The sequence below is a fragment of the Nesoenas mayeri genome (genome assembly GCF_963082525.1).
Source record: "Nesoenas mayeri genome assembly, chromosome: 1".
Classification (NCBI taxonomy): domain Eukaryota; kingdom Metazoa; phylum Chordata; class Aves; order Columbiformes; family Columbidae; genus Nesoenas; species Nesoenas mayeri.
Genome location: NC_137541.1, coordinates 157625496 through 157647738, shown reverse-complemented (window position 1 = coordinate 157647738; position 22243 = coordinate 157625496). Strand labels below are relative to the sequence as shown.

General features: G+C 41.7%; 1 protein-coding gene across 1 annotated transcript in view; it reads left to right on the top strand.

Moving 5' to 3' along the window:
* The window catches only part of PCCA (propionyl-CoA carboxylase subunit alpha), a 285773-nt gene extending 263783 nt beyond the window's left edge, over positions 1–21990 (top strand). The window contains exons 22-24 of the mRNA XM_080356435.1: positions 5228–5368; positions 18149–18226; positions 21475–21990. Coding sequence (XP_080212561.1) covers positions 5228–5368; positions 18149–18226; positions 21475–21543 — 288 coding nt within the window. The 3' untranslated portion in view covers positions 21544–21990. The remainder of the gene's footprint in view (positions 1–5227; positions 5369–18148; positions 18227–21474) is intronic.
* Positions 21991–22243: the final 253 nt, after the last annotated feature.

Here is a 22243-nt window from a genome sequence, read left to right as displayed (position 1 = left end):
TCCCTGCCCGCTCCCCGCTCCCTGCCCGCTCCCCGCTCCCTTCTCCCCTCGCCTGTCCTCCCGGCGAAGGACATCGCCAGCCTGTCAGTCTATGCGGTTTTGGTTCTGCCTGTTCAACCTTCGTCTGAAGTGGAGGGAATGCTGCTTTTTATTTTATTCTCCTTTTTTTTTTTCTCCTGGCTTTAACCCTTGTTAGGTTTCTTGAGAGTGTTAATTATGTATCACACAAGGAACAGAAAGTGGGAAATGTGGCTGAATTACGATTCTAATTAAGTTTCTGTTGCTGGAGTGTGTCCTATCTGGTGGTGAGGCTTCTCTCTTTTTTTCTTTCATTTTGCTGCTGCTAAAGGCTCGTGATTTTTTGTGTCTGTGTTGTGTTTTTTTTCCCCCCTTCTCTACTATCTCCGTAGCGTGTTGTTTGCTCCTCCCTTAGACTAAAAGTGCTGTTATTTTGTGCAGGTGTTAAAGCCAATCCTCACCACCACCCTGTGGAAGTAAATTAGCTCTAGAACTCAGAGCCTGGAAAAAAAGCCTCCCTGATTTGCAAAACTGTCATTTATCTCCTTATTGAGTAAAAAGATCCTTGACTCGGAAAGAAGGTGGTGCCTGACACCTTCAAGTAATACGGAATAAACACATTATTTTCCTCTTTAGATGCTATGGTGGAAATCTAAGCAAGGTTATGATTGCAGTATTAAAATGTATAATGGTTAATAAAGAAGGCAGTGTGCTCATTGTGTTCAGCGCTGGGACATTGCCTGGTATTGATTTAATGAATACTGAATAACATACTACTTGCAAATCCATGATGGTTGAAGTGCAGGTGACAGCAGTTAAGTGACTTGAGGCAGGATGTGCATTAGGAATGTTAAAAGGAAATTATATGACCACAGTTAATAAATGTAACCGATTCAAAAAATGAGAGTGTAAGGTTAGCGAAAATAATAAAGACGCACATGGTTTCTCTACTGAAATGTGAGCTACATAAGATTTTCATGTTTCTGACCACAAAAATGACAGACATTTGAAAACCATGGTTGAACATTTGGGTAAAGCATACTGAAAATCCACATCTGGTCAGCAGTCCAAACACTGTTCTAAGTAACACAGGGGTAGTGATACATTAGACTGCTCTATAAAATCTCCAATGGAGTTCGAACATTTGCAGCTTCTGGGGACATGAGTTTCAGGTGTACGGGGATGATCATATTTAATAAACTAATGTGAGGTGCAACAGAGTGCAGTTTTGAGCATTTCACTAAAGTATTACAACATTCTGCCATACACAGCAAGGGAGCTGCATCTGTGCGAACTGCAGGACTTGCTTTTAAGCAAAGGTGGGGTCAGATGTGCCACAGACACCTTTTCTGTAATGGCTGCCGGTCTACTTGTCTACTGACTTGGGGGATCAGTATGTTATATACCTACACAAAAACCAAGGTATAATGTCCACTGTATTTGCTTTCTTCGCCCTGTCTTTACTCCTTTGCACTGCTATTATTACACCTTTTTGTTTTCTTCTTTTTTTTTTTGTCCCCACAATTTGGTTGTAAGAGGTAGTTTTGTGTTACATAAACATCAATTCATTGAGTGGGACATGTAGGGCAGGATACTGTTACCTATTAGGTAACATCGCTTTTCCCTACTATAATTTTTGTCGACTGTTGGTGGACTCCAGCAGTCCCATGGAAAAGAAACACCTGTTTTCTATGCCGTCCAAAGCTGTACAGCTCCTTTTGGATACCTCTTTATTAACTTTGCTTTAGCCGGATGAATTAGGCTCTGAAACCCTGTGAAGTGGAGTGGTGGCTGGTGACAACTGCTCATCAGCTCAGATCTGACATCTAGCAGGTTTCATTGCTCTGAGAGTCCACCCGCCATCTATTTATGACTCTAACAGATGTTTCTTCTGGTTTAGGCCGGTGGAAACCTTCTGGTCTCTATTTATAACCCAAACTTTACAGCCTTCCCCAATTTATGCCCCTTCTTTCTTCCATCTCCTCCTCCTCCTTGTGAGGAGAAAGGAAGAAAAAACATGAACCGTGTCCATGCTCTGAGAGTAGCGCATCAAAACTTCTGCTTTGTTATGTTCAGTGTTGTCCTCAGTAAATCAAAGGCATAGCAGCAGCGTTACTCGTGTAATGAAAAAGTGTGGTATATTCTTAATTGTCTTTGTTGTAGCAGCACTGGCAGGGGTTGTTGGAGGTGGTTTTCCAGCACAGCTCATCCCCCAGAGATAGGAGTCTTACAAAGGGAACATTTATGTGGGTATTTAGTGGGGTCCAGCCAGCAGCAGAAATACATCAAGAGTAATCTTAAAGAAGGAACTTTTCTTTGCTGGCTTTGTCTTTTTATATTCCGAAAGGTCACTTGTGAACCAACTGTGCCAAAAAAAGGCCTTTCCCCAGAAGTTTACTGTTGTTATTTTTTACTTTTTGATTACAGTAACTTGCTTATCCCCCAAACAGACTAAAGAACAATAAACAAATACAAAAGGAAAAGGAACAGCTCATCAATAACAAAGACCAGCATTTTAAAGCTTTGAGTGTACTGACTCTCACATCTCACTCCAAGCAAAGCAGGAGTCCTGCAGAGAAAGGAATCTAAAAGATATGAAAATTATAAAGATAGTAAAAACAATGTTTGCTAGGGATATTTTAACTTGGTGTGGAGAGCTGAGCTTTAAAGTGCAGCATACCGAGGAACATGGTTTTTTCCCCACTGCTGTGTGTTGTGGAGTGCATAGGGAATTCTGCATTTCAGTCCCTGCGAAATACTGCAACCTAGATGCGTGCAGAAGGTCTTGCTTTCACTTAGGGTTAGAATTTCGAGATTGGGCGGCTCAGAAGTGTTATATGTGGTTTAGAAAACTGAACGACATCTAATCCTTTGAAACCATATCAAAATAGTCTCGTGCAAGAGGCAACAATACAGTCCACAAATCTTAACTTATTTCTGTGTTCTTATTTTTTTTTTTCTTGTATTTTCAAACTCTGAGTACAAAGAAGACACTAACCATGGATACTGAAACTGTGCAATTTGGTGTAATTATATTCCCCCCCATAGATTTAATGAAGGACTTTTAAGTACAATTTATCTTTGATAAATAGTCCCTCTGCACAGAATGTTTATTAGATTGACAGCAGAATACACTCTGCAAGCTTTTTTTCCTTGCCACTTATGACTCAGATGAATTTTAATAGGAGTAAAAAGCTTTTATTTGCACAGTAATTTCACTTAAGGATCATATCCTTCAGAAACTGGCAGACACTTGTATGTCTTGATTGCAAAACAGACACTCAAGAGTAAAGAAACATGCAGAAGATGTTATTATTTGACTTGTCACACTGCTGCAATTCTATTTGCAACTTATGTCATCAAATCTCCTATAGGCATCGCCTCCCCTCTCCTTACAGAGCGTACCTGCAAGTGTGCATACGTGCACACATATGTGTTACTTTCAGGAAAAAACAACTGGAAGGAGCACAGGGAATCGAATGTAGTTGCTTGTGCAGGTAGAGAACTAGCTGTATTTTTGGGTTGGAAAAATGTGAATGCCACAGTCCTAATTGTCATGATGATGCCTGCAGGAGGCTTGGAGTTAAAGCAGCTTTTTGCATACAAAATGGTGCTGGTTTCCTGGCGCCGCATCAATCATGGCCATGTTTGGGAACGGGTTCTCAAATCTTTGGGTGCCACTTACAGCTTCAAGGAATATTGTTGTGGCGTTTTATTCCATTTACTAGAGCGGTGGTGGGGATCGGTTCATTTAACCATTTGGTTTTATTTCTGATTAAAAGCAAGGATTTCTAACTGAATGGCTGCACTCTTCATTGCACGTAATCTTGTGTGTCCAAACGCCATTTATGGAGGATGATAATCCTCTGTTATGTATTTTTAATTTGGCTCTGAAAGCTGCTTTTTAAAGATGTCATTGCAGAATTAATCACCTTTTGAATGTATTTCTGTATACCTTGTTATACTCTCTACAGAAGCAGAAGGTAGAGTCCCCCTTTACCTTCACCATAAGGAGATCAGATTTTTTCTGTCTGTAAAAATGAAAAGTAAAGACATTTTCTTGCTGATAAAACAATAGCTAATTGTTTTGGAGGAAAACATACTGTTCAAAGCAAGGTGTTGAACTTTGCATCAGCAAAATACGCATTTGAATTGTAAATGCGCTTCATCCGATGCTTATTATTAAAACCTTTGTTTCCATTATTGATGAAGTGTGGTGGAGCTGGGTCTTCACTCGCTTGGCCTTGGTGGAGCAGGAGTTTCATGCAGAGACCGGCTGCCATCTACTGGCTTTTTGCATTGGTGTTCAAGTGCATTGGGACGAAGGGGACGGCCATCTGCCTACGTGCAAGGAATTATCCCTCAGCGACTGCAAGTTTGTAAAAACTAAAAGCCTGGAGCTGAAATGAGTGTACACACTTAGATGTTTTCGGAAAGGTTTTGTTTAAAGGGATGCTCTCAGTCACTTGAGGTTCATCGTATTCTTTTCGATTTCTAATTGCTATAAAACATACTACAGAAAACATACTTTTTTCCCTCCTTTTATCTTTTCTCAAGGTAGATAACAGCTGCTGAACAGTTTTTATAAAGTATATTCAATACAGCTACAGTGTTCCATCATTCAGCCCGTGCATAAAAAAATCGAATTGAAATTATCTAATATGTTTTAATCGCAAAATACAAAGCAAGTTATTAACTTCAAACATTAAATACACAACAAAAAGAAATGTTTAAAAAGTAAACGTAATGTTTGAAATCAATCACGTCATTGAAAATCTGGCAGGCTTTCCCGAAAGGTCAATTCCTAATTCAGCACAGCACTGGAAACAAATCGCTCTGTATTCCTTATCCACTGAAGATTATGTGCAGTAGGCATGGGGATATTTTTTGTGTTTTTTTAAAATGTATTTTTTATTTCATTTGTATCTTCTTCTTTACCCTCACTTTTTAAATGAATCTGACATTTCTGTACTGTACTTGATTCTTCCCTTTTATGCGCTCGTTGCTGCAGATTGGGGCTGCATATTTTTCTTTCCACATCCTGAAAACATAACAGTGAATAAAGATTTCAAACAGCGATTTTTAGACACTCCTGTGAAGAACAGCTAACAGATGTATTACGTGAAAACATGCCATCATATAGTGCAGATTATCGACTGGAATTCACCAAAGTGCGGTTGTCTAAAACATTCCTCTTCCTATTCTTTAGTACAAATTACAAATCCTGACGAAGGTTGCTGCGGATCTGAGCAAGTACATGCCGGAGAAAGTAGCAGAGGACACCTCCAGCATTTTGAGATCTCCCATGCCTGGAGCAGTGGTGGCAGTTTCTGTCAAGCCCGGGGACATGGTAAGAAACGCGATCTATATATCTGCATTTTCATTATATATTCCACACCCATCTCTCCTTGGTGCAACTGAAACTACAGGTCACAGGGTTGGTTTCTTTTTTTAACCTCACCTGTAGGATAAAGTGTGCTGAAGGATGCGTGCTGCTTTTCGTTTGAATTATAAAAACTAATAAGGAAACACAGTTCCAATTAAACGGGCTTTAAAAGGAAAATTTTCAGCTGAGTACAAGTCCACAGCTGAAACTCAACAAATATCTTGGGTTTGTATCACAAATGCCTTGGCAGGGGCAAAAAAATTGTGTGTGTGTGTATCTATGTGCATGTAAATATATGTAAGTCTATATATGCTGTTAGTGCTTGCAGAAGGGGATTGTTGATTTTCTGCCTTGAGGCAATGATACTGTTACTAAACAGAAGGGACACAGGATAGATATTTAACTTCATTTTCCTCCCTCACCTTTTTTTTTTTTTAAAAAAAAAAAAAAAAAAAAGAATCCCTGTGTTAGCGTTTTGCAAGACATATGACATTCCTAAATTTGGAATTCCATGCTGGGAATTCCCAGTCTCTTAGGAGAATCCTCTTGTCCTGCGGAAGGAGTAAACTTGACACACAGAAGGGCAACAGAATGTGCCATTGCTGTCCTGGGGATTTCCAGTGCTTCTTACCTTACATTGAGCTGGAAATGAATGTAAATAGAGTGTTTTAGAGTTACATATAAACACCTACTTCAACTAGAGCTTTAAATGAAATTCTACTGCGTTTTATCATAGGTTATTTCTAAGGTCGCAGCCCATATCTCTCATAACCATTGAAAGCAACAGAGTGATGCAGATACAGGAATATTTGAATCAGATTGTGCAGATTAATTTTAAAGTGCTCTTGTCAGTTAAATGATGCCAGAAACGTGTATGTGGCACTTGGATCCAAACAGAAAGCTTTAGTCACGGAGTTTGTAATTTATGGCAATGAAACCCAGATTTTCTTGAGAGATGTTGTATAAATGTAATCAAGATCTCAAGTCCAAAATTAGCGCTGCACTTAACGATGTGATGATCATCAGTTGTGCTAGTACAGTGATATGTTTGCTTACATTTTGCTGTGATGCCACTTCTGGTTTTAGAACATGTGGTTCAGGAGAATGGAGTCATCATGTTAGTATTAAAATCTGTAGGTGCAAATGTTTGTGTTAATGAAATAAAGACATTTCTGAGAAAACAGAACTAAATACAGCTTAGTAAAAATTAGCAAGAGATAAATTATTTTAGCTTCTACACGTAGCTTTCTACTTTTGTGATCTACACGTGCACACACACACAGTTTGTACCTTTAAAACCAGCAGTATTCAATTAAAATGAACCAGTAGGTCATCGCATGGACAGGGAAATCTGTGATTGCTGTGTCTAGGCTGTACGAGTGCCTGAGTGAGGGAGATCTTAAACAAATGCTTTTATTTTTGTGAAAAATGAAGGGAAATTTTTAAGGCAAGGATTTTGAACCTTTTTAAATTCAAGATTTTTTGGAGAAGTTAATTCTGCTAGATGTTACCAGCCTTCTTGTGCTGAATAACAGTTTTTGTTGTCTTCAACCAGTGGAGAAGGAGGCCGAAGTCAAAGGGATTTTAAGTCAACAAATGAATGAACCTCCCTCCACAAATTCACAAGTGGTGCAGTGCATCAGAGCACAAGTTGTTAAATAATGTGTGGAGATTTTTCTCTTCCTCTCCTGCAGCTTTTTGCTGGAGGCGCCGAGTGGCAGAACATTTGAATGGCATAATCTACATTCTGACCTGAGCTCGTCAATGCTAATTGTGTGGCTTTAATTGCAAAAACACATTTGCGTTATTGAAAAGGGTTTAACTTAAATCCTTCCTTTTCAGGACTAGTGTCAAAACGTTTAAAAAAAAGGCGAGGCAGCGAGCGAGATGAGGGTGGCATCAGCTATCGGCACTGAATAAGCAGTGGGATGGCGTGATTCAGATTACACGTCTTGGCTGTCCGTCAGGAACGGGCTCACTCACTACAGCTGTTCAAGGCGTGATGGGCAGGGAGCTGCAGCTCCCTGATAAATACAGCCCTTTTTGTTGCTCTGCTTGGGAAAAGTCTTGGTTTCTTTAGCGTGCTGGAGAAATGGGAATTAAAGTAGCTCCCATTCTGTAGAGCGAGCTCTGTTTGCCACTGGGTCTGGCAGTTCAGATTTGCAGGGTGTCTGAAAAACAGCACAGCTGGAAGATGGCAGAGAGTGAGGTGGTTGTCCGTCCTTCCTTCCTTCCTTCCTTCCTTCCTTCGCTCGTAACCAGGCAGCTTTATTGCTGCTCCGAGGTTGTCTTCTCCTGGCCCGCGGCCTCTGCTGAGCGGCGCGGTGCCTGCGGCAGCACCAGGCTCTGGGCTGCCGTCCCCCTCCTTCAGCTATAACTTCACAAATGGGGAAGAAACTCCTAGAGAGGGACATCTCGTCTTGGCCCGAATGGCCGGGCTTGCAAACTCGTGTTTGTTGCCCACAGTTTGGCTACAGGGCATCACGCACAGTCAGGTGAAGCGTATGGTGTTTGTTGGCCCCTCTCGGTGTGTCCTCAGCCAAAGGAGAAGGCGATGCCGATCTTGGCGTTAGTTTTCCTCGCTCGTTGGGTCATTGTTTTTCCATGAAGCTCAGGTGTTCTCGTTTGGCTGCTGTTGCTGAAAAATGCTTTGGCCTGATGAAGCCCGAGAGAAGGTTGTGTGAGCATCCTTTATCCGGCTGGTCTGATAAGCAGTTTTCAATTCATTTTTTGCCAAAAGCTATTGCATATGGAAGGAATTTATTTTCTTTTGTCTGTAAGATGATCTAGAGATTTTACTAACACAGTGGGGAAGTGCTGTTTGTCATTTAGAGAGAAGCAGAACTTGTGATACTGCCAACTTTTTTAGCTTTTTAGTTACTTTCTACTCTATTTTCCTTCATGTGATCAGAAGACTGTAATTAGTTGTCACTCAGTTATTACTGGAAAGACAGTGAGCCACTCTGAAGCAGAAAGCAACATAAACAACAAACCGGTTTGGAATCTGTCTGACTGGAAAGAAGATTAATATCATTTAGGGAGAGAAGATTTAAATTTAGCTTACGTTCCTCGCGATAATGCAGCCACGTCATATAGGAAGCATCCATTTGGGGAGATACAGCACCGTCAAAACCCCTAAAGCTGCACAAATTCACTGCTTTGCTTGGGGGGCAGGAAATAGGGAGGCACCTGCAAGCAATGTTGTTGTACCCCATTTAAAGCAACTGCCCCAAAAGTGCTCCCAAAACTGAGTTTGGCCGTCTGAACTGCCCATGACAACAAAACATCTCAACTGTCCCGGCTGCCTTGTAGCCTTTGCTGTATTTTCACCTGTGCGTATAGTTTTTGCCTTTTCTGTTTTCCATCTGTCAGGAGTGCAAAGGTGTGGGTCTTTTTCTTTTAGCTGTATATTTCTGTTGGTTGTTTTTCTTTTTTAATTAAATTAGGCAGAGCAGGTGGCATCACTAAGCCAAGCGTTGGTCAATAAGCCAGCACCAGTGCTGGGAGCCTAAATCGCTATAATGATTCCCCCCATCCGTAAATATATAAGAGCAAAGCAGCTCTGTGTAAACAGCCCAGCATTACTGAAGCTTGGTAGGACTACAGCCAAAAGAAGAGGGCAGTTCATTATTTTGACCCAAGTTTGTAAATTTCCTCTCTCCAGTAATTCAAGATTACCCCAGGTTTTGGAAGTTAGCACCATCCAAACCACTTTTTAAATTGACTTATATAAAAATTTCTTATTGTTTAAAATCAGTGCTAGTGTGGCCATGGGTATTGACATGGCATGGGCTGATTTTTCTGCCAAGCTGTCAGCTGTTAAATATATATCCTTAGTAATTCCAAAATTGGGTATCTTGAAAGCTGCTTTTTCAGTTGTATAACTTACAAAACACACCCCTGTCAGTGATTCCCCATCTTAAAAACAAGGCAGGAAGATGTTTTAAACTTCATTCCAGTTCTTCTAAACTGCATTTCTCATTCAGTTGCATGCACGTTATTTCAATTTCTCTTGTTTTTCTTTATAAAATATTTTTTTTTTAAATCTTCCTCCACAGTTTTCTATTTCACAAGCTTAGGAAAGTCCTTGCTATGGCAAAAAGGTGTTTTGCATGATCTCTACTGCTGACGTGCTCGCTAATAAAAAGCAAAAACCAGCTTCCCAAATGCTGTTCCTCAGTACATCGTTCATTCTTGTGAAAGAAAAGGTGCAGTTATAAAGTCGCCTGTTGCCATCGGTGTGTTGCTTTAAATCATATTTACCCTTCAAACCTTAAAATCCTAAAAAAACCCCAAAATATTTTTTTTAAAAAAACCTTGTTCTTTCTTATCTTATACCCGTATTTGTACTGGTTGGAATTTATAACAGAGAAATAACAACAAGGAGGAAAAACAGTAAAAGATTACTTGCTTAAGGAACAGTTCTACAGTTTATATAGACAAATATGGTATCAATTAATAACTTAGTAAGATAGTCTTAAATTGAAATAAGGTTTTTCTGTTATGCATGAATTTCTTCCTTTTATTGTTCTGTTCTTGCTTTCCCTTTGCCTCCTTTCCTCCCTCCTGTCCTTTGGCGATTCCAGAGCAAATATTAACTGTTCAAAGGGGTTTGTAAACTTGACCAAAAGTGTCATGAATTTAATGTAGTTTTTATGATTCTGTGCATTAAATGATTTTTGGGGGGTGTATATTTGTGGGGAAAAAAACCATATTGGTAAATAGGAAATGAAACCATTTTTTACAGTTGTGAAACTTAAAGTGTAAAAGCATTCAAAAATTTCGCCGTTCTTATAGCACAAGTAATAATTAAAAAAAAAATAACGGTAGTAATTGGTCATAATATATTTATGTACATTTTATATTTTACTTTGCTTAGATTTTATACATTACTTCAATTTTTCTTCTGTATCTTTATGCCATTGCGCAGTCTTAGCTTTGTGTATGAGTGTGGCGTAAGTAAGAATGAAATCCTATTCCAGTGATGAGGTACAGATATTCAATATTACTAGCGTTTCCTCCCAGGGGAAAACTCCTTTGTAAAGAAATCATAGATTGTTATATTATTATTATTGGTATGCTTTACCTTTTCAAACGATAAGCAAGTTTTTATCCCTTACTGGAAAAGCTGACTGCTAAAGCTTGCTGTGCTGGGAGTTAAGCCTGGCTTTGGGCTGAGCCGCACAAGGCTCAGCCTCAGGAAGGCTCTGCCGGGGTCTCAGGAGCCGTCGGAGACGTGTGTTTTGGATAAGTGGGGGTGCAATGACCAGCACTTGTTGCTGTCAGGGGGACATCACTGACCTTTGGTTAATCAGAGGTCACAACATTAGGGCTGTGCTTATCTTTGTTAAAGGAGCGGGGCAAAAAGGAAAAAAGAAGTTTAATAATGATTTGTCAATTACTATTTATTGCCGCTAATTATATTTGCGGCTCTGTAGCTCTGGTTTCAGAGTTAATTTGGAAAGAAGGGAAAACCCGCACTAATTATTTCGCATGGCAATGGACAATGTCAAGGAATTTCAATTGCTGCTCATTCAGTTCCTCTTGGTTTGTTTTCTTGTGGGATGCTTTGCTGCCAGATTGCCAACAAGTCAGAGAGAAAAAAAGCTGGGAAGGGAATGATACCAGCATGGACTAAGCTTAAACAATAAATAAACAAACAGAAATCCCGGTGTCTTCGCAAGGGTTTTAGATACCGAGTGCGTACTTAACTCACTGTTCAGTGGGTTTGCACAAGCACAAACAAGACGCGTGTTTGTAATTATTTTGCAGAAGGCTACAAGAGGGGGTGACTGGATTTCGTGTGGCACCATCTTGCGTTGCCCCTTCTTACCTTACCAGGCTCCGTAGGGACGCAAGTTGCAGCAAAGTGGAAATTGGGAGGGATATTTACTGGTGCCTCCCCAAAGCTGAGAGAGGAGATATCAATAAAATCCACTTCTCGCTTCACTTTGAACCAAATCGAAGATCCTTTTTTTTGCTTAGGGCTCTCATTGTTTGTTTTATTGTTTTATTTTTTCCCCTTGAGCTCCAAGAGCCTTACAAATGTTACGCATCGGAGCACCTGTGTTCTAAATATAATGGTCTTAAAAATGTAATTGAGGGATTTTCACTTTTGTAGGCAAATCAGCAGGGTTGATATTGATCCATCTTTTTAGGGAGCCACAGTGCACCAGAAGGTGATACTGTAGAGGGCCCCGTAAACCCTCGGAGCCTTCTGTCTAATTTGGCAGAAAAACACAGAATGTCGGACAACAAAAGAACGATCCGATTCCTTAAGAAATCTTCATCCCTCCCACCCCCTTTTCACAAGATTAAAAAAAAAAAAAAGCCTTAATTTTTTCAGCTGCACACAATGATTTGGTGCTCAGTCTTGCATTGAAACAGTTGCTGTCAGAACAGGCAGGAAACAGTTTTCTTTTAATTGCTGAAATCATTCGGAAGTGCTTCATGCACGGCTTCTATACAGCAGATGCTGTGCATTAATTGGCCTGTGTAGGGCTGACCCAGGGTTCCTTGCAGCGGGCCCAGTTTTAGGCAGAGGGTTTTAAATAGCTTATTTCTTATTTTGTATAACCTGGCGGACGTTGTGAGCGCGCCCGCACGTGGGGTATTCCGTGGTCTGCGGTTTCTCGTGTCATGTGGGTTTCAAAACCCGTGTTTCTCTGGTAATGTACTAGCAGCAGGTAAGCTCTAAATACCATCCATCAGGACCTAGTTTTTCATCCAGATACTCCAATGACTGATGAACCTGTCTTTTGTATGAATGTTCAGCGCAGGAGAAAGCCATATGCCCCTGGCACTGGTTCCTTTGCATTCTTTACAGTGGGTAGCAAGAAGATGAAGGAAAAAAAAAACCCCAAACCCTTACACGCCTTTCGTTTATTTAGCAGTTAGCGCTTTCTAAAATAGCTCTTTATTTTGTTTTATTTTTTTCTTTTAGACGGCGAAAGGAGATTTAGGTCTCCTAAAGCAATCTGACTACCGTTACTCGTTTTCTTTACCAGGAATATTACTGCACACCCTTAATAGGGAACCTTGTTTTGCTACTCCCCGTCTGTTCAAAACAGACCTTAGCCCATTAGAAGGTCCTCCCTTGTGTGGGAAGACCACAGCTGTTACTGTAAATCTCATCCAGTAACTGTATCACCCCCATTTTGTGGCTCTGAAGGATGAAATTGAGAAATGGAATACTGTGCAGTCATCCTTTACATCTCCAATTTTAGGCCTTTGCACATCATTTTCATGCTTTTATTCCAAATCAAACAACATTAGTGAGCAACACCACCCTGTGCTAAACCCCTGGTGCCTAAGGCAGCACCTCTGATCTTTGTTTTTGGAGGATTTAGGGTTCGGAGGGTTTGTTGACGGTGGATTTTTTTTTAATTTTATTTTTTTGTTAATTCCCTCTTTTCCCTCCCTCCCCCCACCAGATCTTTCCCAATCCTCGGGGTTTGTGGGAAGCAGAAATCCAGAGGGCAGCGAGGTGCCTAAGATGGAGGATGCTCTGTTCTGCCGCCGCAAAGGAGGCGAGGGATCAGCGCATTAACAAACACAACTTTAAAAAGGTTTCTGTTTCTTTAAATCCCTCTGGGTAAAGTGGATCTAACTTCTTATGAAGGATATTGGGGGCTTTAATCAGAAATAAGAAGTGGTTTAAATCATTAGCACAACAAAGCAAACTATAAGCTTGAAGATAAAAGTCTCAGGGGAAAGAGTCCTCTGAAAATAAATGGGACTTGATAGATTTCCATATCATTTATAACTTCCCTTAATTACACTTGGAAGACTTGCCAGTAAAACTGGAAAATTGGCAGCCTATATCCATTATAGTAATTTTGCCGACCATGGCAAGCAGCTGGCTTTACTGGATTTTATTTCCCATCACTCACAATTAATCATCAGCTGGAGATGTCTGAAACTCCTCAAAACGTCGCAATACTGTGTGACATTCAGGCCTCCTTAAAATGCTAAAATCTGCTGAGTAAATGGGCCGAGTTCCCCTTCCAGCGAACTCATTTTGGTGCGGGGCCGGCTGCCGGTTAATGAGCGCCACTTCGATAATCGGATGCGAATGTGAACCCTGACCTCACGTCAAAGGAGGGGACGCGGCAAGCGGGATAAAAGGTGGGGGATTCAGATCCGCAAACTTTACACCAATTAGACAGGGAGTGGGGGAAATACATCAGCCCCCGTTGGCTTTATCAGAAAGACTTGCCGGGCTTGTGACCATTTTGTGAGCCCGAGGTTGAAGACGTCCTGTCACAATCGTTAAGTCTTTGCCGGGTGACGCACAAAAAGTCGGAGGAAAGGGTACGGATTCACAACCCTCCCGTGGCAGCGATGCCCTCGGGTCTGCGCTGCCTTTTTGTGTCTCTTGGGTGTTGCAGGGGCCTATCTGTAAGTGCAATTAGTCTTTATGGTCCTCCCGCAAGCCAAGGGAAACGGCTCGGGGGTTGCCGCTTCCCAAATTCCACTTCCACCCCGTGTCGGGAGTCACTTGGTGGGGAAATGACTGGAGACAGTTCCCTGTCCTGTGCGTAACCTTTTGGCCAGAGGAGAAAACAGCCACCCTGCAGCCCCCGAGTTACGCAAACACTTTTCCCAAATTCACATCGGAATTGTCAGCAACGTCGAGATGTTAAGTACCCTCCTCTTCCATGGTTTTTTCATTTATTTTATTTTATTTTATTTTATTTTATTTTATTTTATTTTATTTTATTATTTATTTTATTTTATTTTTTATTTTATTTTATTTTATTTTATTTTTTTATTTATTTAATTTATTTTATATTTTTGTTTCTTTTATTTCCTTTTCAGTCTGTAGAGAACAAAACTGAACGGATACTTTGAACTGCACCGTGCAGAAATAAAGTGCTAAAATACAGGCTGCAGGTCTAATAGTTAATAGCTTATTTATTTTTCTATTCTAAGCAATGTAAAAGGTAGATTGGTCTGTAGCGTAACTCTGTGAGAAAGATACCCGAGTTTTATTTCTTTAAGGAAAGGAGCCCTTTTATTTTGCTTGGTTCCGATCAGTCGAGTTTTTTTTGTTTGATTTTATTTGCCTGTTTTGACAGATTTGGGTCATCACTGAGGCCTCTTTAAATTGAAATGTAAAGATGGTGGTTTACATTGGTTTGCCATCCACTGAAAGAAATACATTATGTGATGAAAACGCAGCATCAAAAATGGTTCAGATAAATCCTTAAATAAGTTAGGAAGCAAGAACTCATACACATTGCTGCGGTTTTCATTTGCAGGCTAAATGACAGGCAAAAGGATATGTGCAATTATGGAATGAAAGAAATTGGACAAAGCCCAAAAGACTGAAAAAAGAGAAAAGAGAGATACAAGTGCCTCATTTTAGGATTTACCGCTTTGCAACACAATGAGTGGAGCTCTAAAGGTTTAACATAAGAGCAGTAATTAAACTTCTGTGCTTAAGTGACACTTTCACCAAGGTAATTTTCAACAAATTGCGTGCCAGCAGCAGCACTGACACAGCATTTTCACATGTGCTCAAAGTGTCTCCTTCCTTCCAAATTAGTAAGACTAGGAGATGTTAAATGGGTGTTTTGTCTATATGTCTTGTGGGTTATCCTTCCCAGACACCCTTTCCTTTGTCATCATCCCAGCAGATATTATATAAAGCACAAAAAGACTTTGTTTTTGAGAATGGGACAAAACCGAGGAGAAATTCAGATCCACGGACATTTCCATGACACAACCGCTCACATTTCCTGGCATTTGAGTGCTGTACGTAGGACGTGCAGAGACGATCCTGCGCTTTTCCAGTAGCTGTATTTCCTGAACTCTGCGGTAATTGCAGGCTGGTTCCTTTGCGCACCAGCCCCCTGACGAAGCCACGTTACACTTGGGCAAACCGAATCGCACTGGGGCTTGAAGAGAGGTTCTTGTGCCTTTGAAATTAGATCTGAAATTAGACCTTCAGATCTGCGCTCCTCAGCATCTCAACCTTCAGCAACCTTTGGAGGCCCATGTTCTTGGCTTTTTGATAGCTGAGTTTAACCAGAGGATGGCAAATTTGTTTCTGAAACATGCTATTTAAAAAAACCAACCAAACAAACCTCAAGCAAACATTATTGCCTTTGTTTTCTTTTCTTTTTAATTCTCCTAATTAGAAATTGATATTCATAGCTTTCTCTTAACCTCAGAAATGTCTGGCAAGTTCAGAGCAGCTGGAAGAAAAGCTGAGCAGTGAGATGGGGAGAAGACGATGAAAAGCAAGGAAAGAATAAGAAAGAGAGAGAGAGGAAGGAAGAAAGAAAGAAAGAGAGTCAGGGGAAGGAAGAAAGGAAGGAAGAAAGAAAGGAAGAAAGAAAGAGAGAGAGAAAGCAAGCAAGTGAGCTGCTGGGACAAGGCTACAGGCAGAGCAGCAGGTGTGGAAACGGGGAGACAAAAGACAGGGAAATGGAATAGAGGGGAAATAACCGAGGACAAAGAACAAGGCTTTGATACTACTCACTGAATTTGACACTGCTAATGACTTAAATGCTCACCTGAAGCTCGGGATGGAATTTCTGCAGGTGAAGTGTTGGTTATTCTCCTGTATCCGGTTCGCACACCATGTTCCCATAGCAAACACTTTCCTTATTCACCCCCAAAAGCCCATCGTATTGCTGCTGGCAGTCTCTTGGGGAAGTGGTGTGTAAACACCTTTTAATATATTGTTTTGTCTTCTGTTTTGCTCAGCATCCGTAGGCAGACATCAATGCTTCTCAACCTTCATTGCTTAAAATGTACAGTTGACATTAGCCAAGAGTAGCACTGGGAAATGCTGAACACTAGTGCACACTTTAGGAAAAAAAAACTATTCAGTTGTCAGAATGTACTTCGTGCAATGTGCATTTGATCTCTGACTTCACACCTGTCTTTTAGACAGTATATTCCTCCAAAGTGGTACACAGTTGTCCTTAAACATAGAATCACAGAATGTCAGGGATTGGAAGGGACCTCAAAAGATCATCCAGTCCAATCCCCCTGCTGGAGCAGGAACACCTAGATGAGGTTACACAGGAATGTGTCCAGGTGGGTTCTGAATGTCTCCAGAGTAGGAGACTCCACAACCCCCCTGGGCAGCCTGTTCCAGTGCTCTGGCACCCTCACTGAGAAGAAGTTTCTTCTCAAATTTAAGTGGAACCTCTTGTGTTCCAGTTTGAACCCATTACCCGTTGTCCTACCGCTGGTTGTCAGCGAGAAGAGCCTGGCTCCATCCTTGTGCACTCACCCTTTACATATTTGTAAACATTAATGAGGTCACCCCTCCAGTCTCCTCCAAGCTAGAGAGACACAGCTCCCTCAGCCTTTCCTCATAAGGGAGATGCTTCACTCCCTTAATCATCTTTGTTGTCCTACGCTGGACTCTCTCCAGCACTTCCCTGTCCTTCTTGAACTGAGGGGCCCAGAACTGGACACAATATTCCAGATGTGGTCTCACCAGGGCAGAGTAGAGGAGAAGGAGAACCTCTCTCGACCTGCTAACCACCCCCCTTCTAATACACCCCAGGATGCCATTGGCCTTCCTGGCCACAAGGCACAGTGCTGGCTCATGGTCATCCTGCTGTCCACCAGGACCCCCAGGTCCCTTTCCCCTACACTGCTCTCTGATAGGTCATTCCCCAATGTATTATTATTCATTTTACATCTACTTAGAAAAATATGTATATGTGTGTGTGTATGTAAAGACATTTTGAGGGCGCCAGCATTTACAACAGTGCATAGACCAGATCTCTGTGGGTCTCAAATGACCCTCAGTAATGAAACTTTATCATCAGAGTGAAGGCATCCCAAATTTGCTGGGATGATGAGTGGATGGCAGACTAAATCTGGAGAAGATCCTAATGAGAAGACAGGCAGTGGGCACTGGGAGCCCAGGCATCCCCGAGGGGCGAGGGTTGTACCTACGCAAGTCCTAAATACCAGTGTGTAGGGCCCAGCCCCCTTCCCTCTCCAGAACACACTGTCTTTGTGGGATGACTGGCCGATCACTGGGTCATATGAGGGATAAATTCTGAATCCTGTGTTTTTCCTCTCATGTGTAGGCACCCCCCACAACCACCGTAATGCCTTGAGTGATTTTTTTCCCCTGCACAGTGCGGACCACGGTGTTGGAGGGAGGATCTGACTGGGAGGCACAGGGACTTGAATGTTTCCCTTTGAGAGCTGTCGGCTGTGGTGAAAATGAAGGTTTGGTCTCTGCGACGCCTCCTTTGCAGACAAGAGATGGCAGTTCCTTGCAGGCCTGTTCCCACCCCCCAGTTCTCAGCTGCCATCAGGTGCCACCATGCCCAGAGGTGTGACCTTCTGCTGAGCCTCATCCCCATGGGTGTTGCCAGAGCTCCCAGATCGTGCTTCCCCACATGCGCACCAAGAAACTTTTGGCCAAAGCTGCATAGGTGAAATGTTGCCCTAGATTTAATGTCAAACTGCGATGGATGTGAAACACCAACTGTAGAAGTTGGAGCTGAATGGATGGGGTGGCAGAGGAGCCTTTCAGGTTTGTCGGGGTGATGGTTTTAAGTAGGTGATTCCTTTTTCCTCATGCCGCTACTGGTTTTTCAAAGGCAACTGTGATTCGTGACTGTGTAGCCATCTGACTTGTCTTGTCCCATGCAAGTCTTTTTAGCATTTAATGAAATAATCCCTTTATTTTTCAGAAGAATCATACACAGAGCATTTCAAATCCTCTGTCCTCATTTTGTACTGCTTTAATTTTACCAGGTTTCAGAAGGTCAAGAGATTTGTGTAATTGAAGCAATGAAAATGCAGAACAGTATGATTGCTGCTAAAACAGGCAAGGTAAGCTACCTTGGGGCACTTAAAACCATATGCAACTTGTCAAATAGGATAGAATTTAAAAAGCAAAAAAGGAGGATTCTGGTTGTTAAGGAATTAAGTCTGATTGTTGTAAGTCTGTCGAAGTGAGGTGTCTTTAATTTTTAACATTTGCATCTGCTGTGAATGCAGTTAAGTAGTCCCGAGCCTTAGATAGCACAGCAGGAAATAGTTTTACTGGCTTCAGAAATTTATACAACTCCTTTTCTCCTAAATGATTTGTTTTCTATGATGTTACAATGCCAAGTTTAATTGAAAGGCGTTGCAGACCGTTTTTCCAAATTCCATCTTTCCAGAGAGCAACTGAAGAAGAGAGATCTCTTTGCCAGTTAATTTATTAATGGCAAACAATTTCGCATTAAACCCATACTCAGAACAAGGCACAGAAAGTGCTTTTGTAGGAAAATGAGAAAAAGAGTTGCCTTGACTGCTAAATATGAAACTTCGATCAGCAAATGCGTTAAGCTTTGCAAGGCTACGTGTGCGTTGTGGTGTCTTGCTTGTAGGGGAATCAGTGTTGCAGCCCCTGAGCTGGGACTCTCCTCCTGCAGTGCAGGATGTACCAAAACCAGCGCTCCGAGCGAGGAACTGGTTCAGCTTCTATGCCAAGGGCATGTCTTAAACCCTATCTGGTCTGGGGGCTTTCAGCCCCTAAATCAAGGCCTCAGAGCATCCCCGTGCCAAATCATAATTCACAGTCTGAGACCTCCACATGGGCCCCTGTTCCATCCCTTTCCAAGGGAGAGCAGTCTGGATTATGTCTTCTACCTTGCATTTCCCAGCCTGTCCTAGCCCTTGTCTGCCCCTCTGCTGTCCCTGAAGCGCTGCCGTTTTGCTATTGAAAATAACAGAACAGACCCCAAGGCAAGATCCCGTAGCCCAGAGAGAGGCAGCAAGGAGCCTGGGCTGCCCAGGGCAGGGATGAGGTTGGCCACTGGCAAGGTTTGCTGTTTGCTCAGATCTCCAGATGAGTCTCCATGCCAAGGACTGTTTGTGTGTTTACAAGAAAGGCTTATTTGGCACAGCTCTAAGATTGTCTCTGAGGCTGGGGCCTGGGACTTGCCTCTTCCAGTGCATCTCGTGCAAAATTGGGTCTCGAGAAAAAAAAATGCAGAGAGGGAGAATGTGCCTTCTCCTGTTGCTCTAACGTTGCCACTTTATTATTTTATTTCATGCATTAATTCCTGTGTAATTTATTTTCTCACTTGATTAATGTTTGCCAGCATTTAGTTTTTCATCTTTGCTTCCTTTGTTTAACCTCTTCTTGCTGCTCTTTGCGTCCACTATTTTTAACTAGTGAGCATTTGTAATGAAATGTCATTCCCACCCACCACTTGGATTTTACTGTAACCTGCCCTTTCCCACCCAGGTGTGCTGCAGCCTGTGGGCCTGTTCCTTAAAATCCTGCTTGTACTTCTCCAAATAATAAATATCTCCCACTTGCTCTGTCCAGATGCCACGTAAGCCCCACGTTTGGCTTATTAAAGCCTTCAGAGTGGGATTTGAATGGTGCACAGGCCATTCCGTGGGCCTGATGTGCACCTTACAATGACCCTTGACAGCTCCATTTTAATAATAAACAAATTATTTGGTTCTTTTGAATTTCAAGAATTTGAAAAATCTAAGTAAGTTTTGGGCTGTGTGGAAGCAAAGCTGCTAAACAAAATTCATCCCGTTCTGCAGTGCGAAGTCGTGGCTCTGAGTCCTAAAGGAACTTGGCCCAGCCACAGGAATGAGATGTTTGGTGTTGGCCGTTAGTCCACATTTTGATGCTTTGAAACCATGTTTTGAAACTCAGTTCATTTGTCTTCAGCTGGAAGACGTTCCCATTTTCATTCCTGGCCGAATTCCTTTTCTGCATCAAACCCTGTCTTCCTGTTTGTGACTGTGAGAAAAGTGGCTTGTTTGTTATCTACTTTGAGTTTACTCCAGTTGCAGGTGGCTTAGAAACGGGGGAAGGATGGAGAGGAGCTGGCGTCCCTCCCGTCTCCTACGGGTCAGCTGTGACCGGGCTGGGCCGGGGAGCTGCCCCCCTGCATGTCAGAAATCACTGGGGAGTTTGAAAGACTGGCCAGCTACCATATTTGCTCAACCTTGGCTTTGTAGAAAAAGAGAAGAAATAATATTTTTCACACTGCTTTCATGTCTTAAAAGACTGAGACTTGGGAACTGGGTAGGCTGCCTAGCTATTGATTTAGAAATAAAGCTCTTCTTTGTACATCTCTGGTGTCTGTGGCTGTGTACAGCATCAGCTCCTTGTCTGGGGCAACATAGGGGATGTGCTCATGCTGTGGAGCCAGACGTGCTCGCGGCTCGTGTGGCTTCAGGCTGTCACACTCGGAGTTGGGCAATAGTGTAGCCACAGCAGCCTGGTATTTTGGGTGTGCTGCAGGTTGCCTTTAGGAGGCCAAGGTAACATTTGGATGTCTGAACTGAGCTAACTGCTGAACAAGGGTTGGGCATGTCAGTGTGAGCTCTGAATTAATATTGCAATCAAACTGTAATGTACAGCTTCAAATATTTTCTGGAGCTCTATGTGCTGAAAGAGACTTCAAAGACTTTACAGCCTTTTATAAAGGAAATGGGGATTAGTATAAAATGTTTGTGTTTTGAAATTCAGGAATCTGCACATGACTATATGATTCATCTACAGATGTAGTTGCATTTATTTGACAGCGGTAGCCCTTTGCCAAGTTCAGTTATGTTGAAGGACTCAAATTCAGATTTGAATCCATCTATGTCAGCTGTCTGGGGATTGAGGGAAAGCCACTTCCTGGCTGAAGTCCCAAAATTCAGTTATGCTTAAAATCTGTAATGCAAGAGGTACTGCAATATTTCTTGAAATGTCAAAGCGTGAGTGTTGAAGAGGCTGTTGTCTAAAAATTTAGTAGTTAATGAAGAGCAGTGCAAACAGGTAGAAGAACGGTGCTTTTGAGTTTTTAGAAGTGCCATCTTGATCTGATGTTCAGATATTCAAGCACCTAAATAATAAGAAAACCAGCAAGTGGTAGGTGTTGGAAACGATTTGGTCACTGGAGAGGTGGTACAGTCTCCATGCTGAGAGATAACTCAAAACTCAGCTGGACTCTGAGCGTTGTAGCTCAAGCAGGCAACCTCTCCAGGCCCTTCCAGCATAATGTGATACTCTATAGGCATTTCTTTAACCATGCTGTTGAGGAAGATTTGAAATGATTTCTGTTTCTGTACCGTAGGTGAAAGCTGTGCACTGCAAAGCTGGTGATACTGTTGGAGAAGGAGATCTGCTGGTAGAACTGGAATGAAAGGTTGCCTCCACATCGCTGAATTAGCTAAACCTTTATTATTTCCATCCATAAAGTAAAATTAAGGCAATTCAACACGGAAGATGGACAGTCCTATGTGCCGGATTTTATACAGTCATATTTATTGTATCATCAGTGGTTAAGGCAGCAAACACAGATGTTAAACCTTGGCAACAGATCCCAGATTTTTACTTCCAGAAATACTTGTACATAATCTTTGTAATTCTTTGATTATTTTTCCAGGATCAAATAAAATCAATAAAATACCATTTCTGCTTTAAAACAGGAAAAGCCTCTTTAAAAAAACAAAACCAAAAGCCCCTATCCGATTCATCTTCTCCATTATAGTATCACTGGTTTGAGGCCCCAGACAAACTGTACCAAATAGTTGGTAAGAGTGAAAAATGAACCACTGAGTGGTTAAGCAAGCAGTTTTCCTACACTCTGTGTAAGCACTGAAAAAATACTGCTGATGGCTTAAATTCTGCTCAGATTTTTTGTAATATTTTGAAGCCTTGGTATAGACTAGATTTAAACTACAGGTTAGATGTTTTATTTTGCTAGTGCAGACTTTCCCTGTGTATTTTCATTTACAGTTGTAAGGGAATTTTCTTCTTGTATTCAGACTCCATACTCAAATTTTCCTCCCCTTTATCTTCTTTCTGTTGATCACTGGATGCAAGTCCTTCCAGAAGGAGCT